This window comes from Drosophila santomea, chromosome 3R, assembly GCF_016746245.2.
Source record: "Drosophila santomea strain STO CAGO 1482 chromosome 3R, Prin_Dsan_1.1, whole genome shotgun sequence".
NCBI classification, from domain to species: domain Eukaryota; kingdom Metazoa; phylum Arthropoda; class Insecta; order Diptera; family Drosophilidae; genus Drosophila; species Drosophila santomea.
In genome coordinates this window covers 12,165,432-12,174,499 of record NC_053019.2, presented here as the reverse complement: position 1 = coordinate 12,174,499, position 9,068 = coordinate 12,165,432, and the positions used below count along the sequence as shown (strand labels likewise).

The 9,068-nt window shown below is 41.0% G+C and overlaps 1 protein-coding gene across 1 annotated transcript; it reads left to right on the top strand.

Moving 5' to 3' along the window:
* The first annotated feature begins 4,145 nt into the window (after nucleotides 1-4,145).
* LOC120453969 (probable citrate synthase, mitochondrial) lies at nucleotides 4,146-5,992 on the top strand. Its single transcript, XM_039638920.1, has 5 exons — nucleotides 4,146-4,284; nucleotides 4,331-4,539; nucleotides 4,617-5,388; nucleotides 5,466-5,894; nucleotides 5,960-5,992. Exons 1-4 carry the CDS (start codon nucleotides 4,249-4,251, stop codon nucleotides 5,877-5,879), a joined length of 1,431 nt encoding a protein of 476 aa, XP_039494854.1. The 5' UTR covers nucleotides 4,146-4,248; the 3' UTR covers nucleotides 5,880-5,894; nucleotides 5,960-5,992.
* The last annotated feature ends 3,076 nt before the right edge of the window (nucleotides 5,993-9,068 follow it).

The following is a 9,068-nucleotide window of genomic DNA, read 5'->3' as shown; positions in this document are numbered from 1 at the left end:
TTTAAACTAGACTCTCAATTATTTCATTTTGAAGTAAATTTATATTTTTCAGCGCTTTCAGCCAAAGTCCCCAAAAGCTGGTTTGGTGGTGGAGTAGTAATCAGTCTGAAAGTTGGACTGCGCCACTTCTGCTACGTTGAGTAATGTGAGTGCTTCCGCTTCCGTATGTCTACATGTGAGTTTGTGTGGCCACTTCCTGCTGCTTCATCCGCATCCGCATCAGCATCGTCATTCTCGTTTCAACGTTGCCTTTTTATATTATTTCATTTTACTGAAAATTTTTCAAAATACTTAATACACAATTTGGCCGAGAGACCCACAGACAGAGTGGGGCTGAAATGCTTTGCCAGACGAGTGCCAGAGGGTTTAAAGTGGGTGAAAAAGTGGGTCGATGTGGGATGAAGCGCATGTGTGTTGTGTTAACTGCTTCCCACTTGGTCGCATTTCCTTCTGGGCTCCGTCTGTGCGGCAAAAGCGAGATAAAAGCGTCTTTAGCCAGCTGAATAACTTGTTGGATCCTGCCGCACTGCCACTGCTCTGGTACTGCAACAAACACTTGCCGACCAAATGGTGCTTGAATGTATTTCACTTTGATTTGCTTTTATTTTAAAGAAATCCATTCAGAGCTGCGGAGTGCGGTATGCGGACTGCGCTTGGCATAAACCTATAGAGACTGGAAAGCTTTAGGCTTTTATGAGTGCCACTTAACCGCTTAATTACTCATTATGCTCGAGTTTATCCAGCCATTTAATCAGGCACTCAATGCAAGCAGGCAAGGTAGCAGTGGCGCTGTTAAATTTATAATTGAGCCAAACGGCAATAAAACATTTATTAAAAATCTGTACTTAAAATCAACGTGCTGCCAGGGCCCTCGAGTGAATTTTTACAATCGTCAGCCGACCGTTTGCCTCTGCGTGTACAAATATGAAAAATTCATGGCCATATTTCCCGTGTATAAACATATTCTTATCATATGCACATGTGCACCGGTGTTCAATGCACTTTGCATTTATGATCAAGAGCTGAGGTCGACAGTAAAATAATAAAGCGTTTTATACTGTAAACGCTCAAGTAGTTGCTGATTCATACCTTCCACCTACAGAGTACATATTTTAATTGGCTCCACTGACAAAAAGACACAAACACAGGCACTTGTTTGCACACCCAAAAGTCAGTTAAAATTAATATTGAACAAGGTTTGGTCTTAAAATAAGATCAATCAAGGGCATTCACTATGATGCAGTTAATCAAATAAGTCACATGTGACTCCTGGTAACGTAAATTCATTTTGCAGCTTAAACTATTTGGTAAAAACAAGATTCAAGAGTAGCTTTAATTTAGCCATCTATTGTTCCCTAGTCAATAAGACTTTCGTTGCCTGCGGTGAAGGCAAATTGAGATATTTGGTTTTGCCGACGTCTTTTTGCGAACCAGAATATGTTCTGACCCTTTGGGGTGGCCACGTCCTTGTTACCGATTTGTCAAAATCATCGACTCACCGTGACCTCAGACACGTGAAGTTCGGGCTGCAACGAAAAAATAGGGAAAATCCAACTGACACTCGTAACAGGTTCGACGTGATGTCAACAAAAGCCAAGCAATATCCACCTAAACGAAAACTCCTTGACACTTCCACACATACACACACCGACACACAACACACACACATCTTTTTACACACACACAACCACGCACGTATTTGGACGAACTTTCATTAGTGGAAACGTCAAAGTTCGTGGGTAAAAGGAAAAAGGATCCCCACAGAACGCTCCATCTCCGTCAAGTGGCGAAATGCAGAGCCATCGATTGGGTGGCACAGAGAAAATAAGAAAGCGCTGCTGAAACGACTGTAATTGCATTTGCATATGACATTCCGTTCAAGTTTAAGAAATCTTAGCCACCCTGCCAGAACTTAAATGGCACTTTCGTCAGGAAATACTTATTGCCGTAGTTTCTCAAAATAAATCCGAAATATATACACAACTTCAATACAGTCCGGTAGGAACAACTTTCCCTCAGCTGCTGTGACTCTCAGTGCTTTCACTTTTGTGTATGTTTTGGTCCGCAACAAAGTTAAGTTAATAAAATCATTTTAAAGTTTGGCTGTCATGGATACGACACTTTCTATTATGCATTAAGGCAACCAAATTGCTGCCAACCTTTCGCTACTATGTTTCCAGCTTGCAACTTGTCCACTGATGCAAGTTCCAGGACACAGCAAATAAAAAACAAAACGAAACAAAAATGGGTGGGAGTCGAGTGGTCGGCTGGGTGGGGTTTGGGCCAAGATAGATACCGTTGCTGACAGCTGCTTAAGTGCGAAATTCGATTTCGCATTCAAGGGCGTTGTCCACTTTAAGCTTCTGCTTTTCCTCTATATCTGGCCAAATCGGCGAGCAAAAGGCGAAAATGGGTGGGAGAAAGGGGAGATTATTTAAACTTGTAATGAACCGAGCAGCAAAGGCGAAGCGGAAAAAATATCGGAGTGGGCAATTTATGGAGAGCGAAATGGACATAGAAAAGGCAGTGCTGAGTCTCGACACTTAAAAAAGAATCTCTGAAATGTTATAGAAATTACGCGAAAAATTAAGTTAAATAAAAAAGGTACTTTCAACTTGGTTCCAAGTTTATTACTTACTTTCAAGCCATAAAGTTAAAACTGTAATTGTTAGACTGACTTAAGACTGTAGAAATGTGGTTGATTTGCATTAAAACTTAAGTGCTATAAATATGATGTATACCGTTACCGTTAAATGAGTTAAAAGTTTTTTCCATTTGTTTTAAACGAATATTTAAACATTTAATGCGATTGCAATAATTAAATTGTAATTTTCAGTGTCGAGGAAAAAAACGATAAAGTGCTGCTTTTAGTTAAGCAGCCAAAGGAGATAAAACTAAAACAGCAAGAAAAAAAAAGGTGAATCGTATTTTAACGAAAATTTTAGAATTGGGTACCATTTGAATATCTGAATGGCCGGCTCGAAAATTTGTGAAAGGCTTAAACGCCACTTGAATGCGGCAAGGCCACAATCGCATTCGCTAATTGAATGTTAATTAATAAAAAGCAAAACTGGATGGCACAAAAAATAGGGGAATAATGAGTGGATAAAGTCAGAGTGGAATACTTGTTGACTGAATGCCCATTTACGAAGAATTGAAGCCGGAAAAAGGTGCACAAAAAGCGTGGCGAGATCTACCGCACGATAAAGTTTTAATTTCCATTTGATGGCTGTTAGTGAAGCAGTGCAAAAATATTTGTATATTTATACGTTTTATTTGCAAATTTTTTATGATTTTTGTTTCCGTTGTATGTGTATGTAAAATATGTTTTAATTAAAAGAAAAGTTTTATATAGTTTTTTTCTCGGCCGGCCCCTTTGAGCGCTGATTGCCCCAAAGCTGGACAAAATCAGAACGGCAAACAAACAAATATAAATTTGCTGGGCAGCAGCAGCAATTGCCATGGTGGCAAAAACCAAAAAAAATTCCCCAAAGTGCAGCGCAGTGGGCAATGGCAGATGAAAAACGCTACCAAAGTACCAATTCCACTCACTCATACTCGCATTCCCCACAACTCCACATCTCCACACAAAAGCCCTCTGTTTCTGGCAGATGAGCCAAAGTAACGTAAAATTCCCCAATTCTCCAATGCCCCAAAACTACAAATAGATATTTAATTTTTTGCCATTTCATACACAGTTTTCCCAGTCGAGAGCGAAAGTGTGTGGTGTGTGTGCCAGTGGGTGGGCTGGGCTTCTGGTGCCACACAAATGACCCAGAAATTTCGTTAAGCGACAAACAAACAGGAATTAATTTTGGTTGTAGCTTAAAGTTGGTCCCTGGAAACACTCGACAAATTGCGGACAACTATTTAGCCTTTTTGGCCTTAGACGAGCACATTGAAATGCCATGGAATGTTAATGGAATAATATTGCACTTAAATCAAGGAATCCCTGGTGATTGGAACAAGAAAATCATTTGTTTTTGAAGAGAAAGCTGAAGCTGTGAACAATGGAATCTAAGGCTTAAATAGTATGGTTTGATATCATTGAAATTATGGATTTGAAAATGGAAGAGAAGAGAACGAATAAATAAAATATTTTATTATTCCATTTCGAGCTACCATTTTAAACCATTAAAAGTATTTGAACATTATAAAGTAGCCTGTGTTTAAAATCTCTGCCTATTTATGTGTGTTTCTCAAATTCGGTTTTATCCATAAATTCTAAATTTAATTTTTCCTTTCACTATGCAAAAAACTAATAACTGCAAAAGCGTCTTCAAGGTAATTTATATAAATGGTCTAGAATCTGCACTAACTTTCTTTTTAGGCCGTTTCTTTTCGTTCTTATGCCGATTGCAAAAATGGTAAAAGTGGCAAAGGCTTAAAGGCCAAGTTGGCGAAGAAAATTCCAATAGAACGGGAAAAGTTTTTGGGTATCAGGTGTCTGCACGGCAACAAGATTATTGGCCAGATAAGTGTTAGTAGCGTGATGGGAGGAATGCGAGGACTTCCGCTTCTGTTTTGCGAGACTTCCAGGTATGTTTGGCATGAAGTTCAATGGTCTTGAAATTTGGCCTATTTTCAATACGTTTTCCACTTTCTTCTCATACCAGTTTGGACAAAAACAAGGGTATTTATTACCGCGGGAAACTGCTTAAGGATGTGTGTGCCAAACTGCCACGGGTGCAAGAGGGCACGAATGAAGGCACTCCCGAGGGATGCTTCTACCTGCTGGCCAGCGGATCGATGCCCACGAAGAAGGATGCGAAGCAAATCACCAAGGATTGGCTGAAGCGTGGCACAGTTCCGCGCTATTGCCTCCGGCTGATTGACTCCATGGACAAGCGGGTGCATCCGATGGCCCAGTTGTGCGCCGCCAGCGCCTGTCTCAATCCGCAGAGCAAGTTCGTCGAGGCTTACTCCAAAGGGGCAAAACGTGCAGACTACTGGAAATACACCTATGAGGATTCAATGAACCTAATCGCCATGCTGCCCACCGTGGCGGCTGCCATCTATAATAACGTGTTCAAGGACGGCGCAGGTTCCCGGGAGGTCAACGATGAGGAGGACTGGTCCGGCAACTTCTGCCGCATGCTTGGACTACCGGAGAAGGATTTCGTCGATCTCATGCGACTATATATGATCCTGCATGCGGATCACGAGAGTGGCAATGTGTCCGCACATGCTTGCCACCTGGTTGGAACCGCGCTCAGCGATCCTTTCCTGTCTTTCTCGGCCAGCATGTGCGGCCTGGCTGGACCACTGCATGGATTGGCCAACCAGGAAGTGCTGGTTTGGCTGACAAAGCTTAGGAAGGCTATTGGCGATGACCCCTCAGATGAAGAGCTGAAGAAGTTCATCGACGATACGCTGAAAGGAGGCCAGGTGGGATTGACTTTGGAATATATACTCTTACGAGCTGTAAGATCCTATTGGTCTATTCAATCTAACTAATATTCCAGGTTGTTCCCGGCTATGGACATGCCGTACTCCGAGATACCGATCCTCGGTTCGTCCTGCAAAACGAGTTTGCCATGAAGCACTGCAAGGATGATCCCGGCGTAAAGCTGGTCACTCGCATGTGGAAGATCGTGCCGGAGGTGCTCAAGAAGCTCAACAAGGTGGCGAATCCCTATCCAAATGTCGATGCCCATTCCGGCGTCCTGCTGCAACACTACTGTCTGAAGGAGCTGAAGTTCTACACCGTTCTCTTTGGAGTTTCTCGAGCGCTGGGAGTACTCTCCCAGCTTATTTGGTCCCGGGCCTTGGGAGCACCAATTGAAAGACCAAAGTCATTTTCCTCCGCGGAAATCTGCAATTTTATCAAGGTCGCGGACAAAAAGGCAGCAAAAAAGAACGATAAGAAGAAGAGATAAAAAAAAAAAAATGAGGTGAATGTTTACTTTTATTATGCAAAACTTTTCATTTTATATTGTTTTTTTTTTTTGTTAAATAGATACCAACCCATGTTAATGGTACTTAAGTGAAATCTGTTCTATTAATTTTCTTATAAATACTTGAAAAATATACTCCTTTTTTTCGTTAAGTGATGTAGTCACAAGTAATATGTCATTACCATATGAATGCTTTTGACATGCTGTAATTGGCTTGTAGGACTCACATTTGGCATTTTATTTCAGAGTACGATATGAGATAATTTTGGGGGATGGAATGTCTTATTTTGGTCTAGAGTTGTAATTATGGCGTTGGTCTGAGTAAACCGCATTTCCATTGCTTTGATGTTGGGTTCTTCCAAAAACGTGTCTAATATCCATTTCCCCCGCATCTTTTATTTTTCCCCCCAAAGTGAACCATAAATCAGTCGTGTAATCCAAGCTTTGCACAAGCACAATTAAAATGATTAAATGTAAGCGATTTTAATTACAGTTGAGCGAAGACTTCAATGAGTAGAAGAAGTCTCAATAGTTTGGCCACAAATTAATTGAAATTGTTGAGGTACCGCCAGCTGTGAAATGAATTCTACGCAAACACTCACCAGAGACTGCGATAATCTGGACAAATCAAGGATACAATCGTGTGCATCGAGTTCCCCTGTAGCCATTCTCCATGCCAACCATTTCAAATTTGAACGTACATTAAACGTACTCATGATTATTGTAATTTTTATAAAAGCATTCCATCAACTGATTGATTTCTGTTCAATTTCTCACATTGTGTGGCTTGCCCCTCCCCACCTCCATTGTATTCCCCCTTTTTAGTTTCATTGAAACGGTCCGTTGTTTTTATAACTGATATTTTATTGTTATTTTCATTATACCACTCTCTCGGTGGGTGTAAGTCCCGGGGGATTATTAGGCCAGGCCCCTAGAGGCCCCTCTCTTGGATTTAATATTCAGTTTTTAATGGGTATGTATTTGGCCTACATAACAAGTGACCTACTGCGAACTAGAATACTGAGTTGTATTAGTTTGGAAGAGATATTTTCAGGAAAATAATGTTATCTGTACTAAAACCATACCTTTTTAATTACTGCATTTATGCTCTGGAGTAAGTAACACTTAACGTTTCATTCTTATATGGACATGAAGAATCCCACGAAACAATCGACAATTATCGAATTTTAATTTTCCATCTCTCCTCACACATGAATATTTTCCCGTCCCTTTTGTAACCATAATAATATGATCATGAACTACTTTTTCCCGTCCGGTCCTTAACTTATTATTAATTGCTTTGGGCGTGGGAGGTTACTCGACTGAATTGGGGAATGAGGAAGCGATGAGGGGACCAGAATGTAAATGATAAAAGTTGAAATATGTTTACCCGCGCTGGTGGGAAAAATAAGCTGCAAAACGTTTTAATAAAAGTATTTACTATTTTCCCGCACAGTTATTTTATTGTTGAGGGAAATCACTAAAAACTTTTCCATTGCAATTCAGTGCGCAGCTACACGCCGCTCTTTTTTCTTTTTTCGCTTTTTTTGTATAATTTTTTCAAACATAATTTGAAACTGTTTTTGGGGGGCCAAAATGCAGAATCACGCTTCTGCCCTTATACTCGAATGTGCTGTTCCAGTGGCCTTGGACGCCAGAAAAGGAAAGCGAATCCCGCCCAAACACACACACACACACACACACGTAAATTCACCCACTTGAGCACGCACACACCCAAAGTGATGGGCAGGAAGGGAACAATACACATCCGCATCAGCCATGTTGCTGTCCATGTGGCCGCTGCTGTCCCGCCGCTTGGCCAGACCCAAAAATAAAACCATGGTCGACTTCCATCTGGATGTGGGACGCGTTGGACTCGTCGGACGCGTGTGTGGCAGTAGTAGTCATATAAAATGTTCGCACATATGCCAACTTGCTTTCAGCCATTTGCTGCAATATTAAAACAAAAGTAATGCGAAAGTGCTTTCCAACCCATCGCCCCCGTTGCCGCCCACAGTGCGCCCACAGTGCTCTTCTCGCTCGTCTAGAAAGAAAACAAAACCGTAGATTAAAAATTTTTCGAAATTGTGTCTGGCATGCAACTATGTGGGGATATTTTAAAAACTGACCAGAGCATGGCATCATTCGCATTACTGGCAACAACGTTGAACGGGTATGATGGAATTGCGCAGCAAAAATGGCCAAAAATTTGAAACAAAAAATAATAAAACTATGCTCAACATACTTTTATGAAGTATCTACTTCTACTGCTAACTTGGTATCTAAACTTAAGGTACCATGCGACCGACTACACTTGTGGCTTAAAAAAATCAGTTTTTCTTGCCAAATACATAAACGAATTAACGATAATGGGCTTTTTCGCAGTTTATCTTGAAAGGGAATAGCAACCATGCTGTTCTTATAACTATAACTTGCTCTGGGGCACAAAAAATGACAAAAATGTGGCAAAATAAAACACTTTCGGCAGCATTCTGAAAACTTTCACTTAAAGCTGCGCTTTTGTCTTGCAGTTTGCCAGCGGTCGCATTTCATTAACTTCCGTTCAACTTTACGAAGACATTTCGAGTGACTCCTTGCAAGGACTGCTTTGTGCTTCGCATATCTCCATAATCACTTTCATTGCCGGAGAGAGAAAGAGCAATAAGAGCTTCTTAAATTGTGTCTTTTTAAATGTAAGCGAAATGTGGCTCAAAAAGGAAGCGGAGTAGGAAGGCAGTGGGGGCAATGCAATAACTTCCTTATAGACCGAAAACTTTATGGCTGCGCCAGCAGCTGCACTCGAGTCGCTATCAAATACGAGTATTAAGCCCCTCCGGCTTTCAGTTCCTTTCCCCGTCGCAATGTTATTGTATTATAATGGTCTCCAGCGCGGACCAAGGCTGCTTGGGGATGGGATCTGCGTATGTTCTATTTTTTAAGATATGCAAAATAAGTTGCAGTTGCTTTCGACAAAGGCGACTTGCAGACAAACACATCAGACATTGTGAAAAATAACTATGTGTGTATGTACATATATATGTACATATATGCTCTGTGCTATGTGCTACGTGTTATATTCTACATGCTATATATGCGTATGCTTGTTGTGTTGGTCTGAGTGAAAAGTTTGCCGGGTACGCAGGAAAATTATAATTCTTCCTCTCTAAACAA

What these genes read in the sequence shown, in the direction of transcription:
- LOC120453969 (XM_039638920.1), top strand. Translation starts at nt 4,249, where the DNA reads ATGCAAAAAACTAATAACTGCAAAAGCGTCTTCAAG. An exon ending in ACTGCAAAAGCGTCTTCAAG is followed by an intron (nt 4,285 to 4,330) that starts GTAATTTATATA and finishes CTTTCTTTTTAG; the next exon opens with GCCGTTTCTTTTCGTTCTTA. An exon ending in ATACGCTGAAAGGAGGCCAG is followed by an intron (nt 5,389 to 5,465) that starts GTGGGATTGACT and finishes CTAATATTCCAG; the next exon opens with GTTGTTCCCGGCTATGGACA.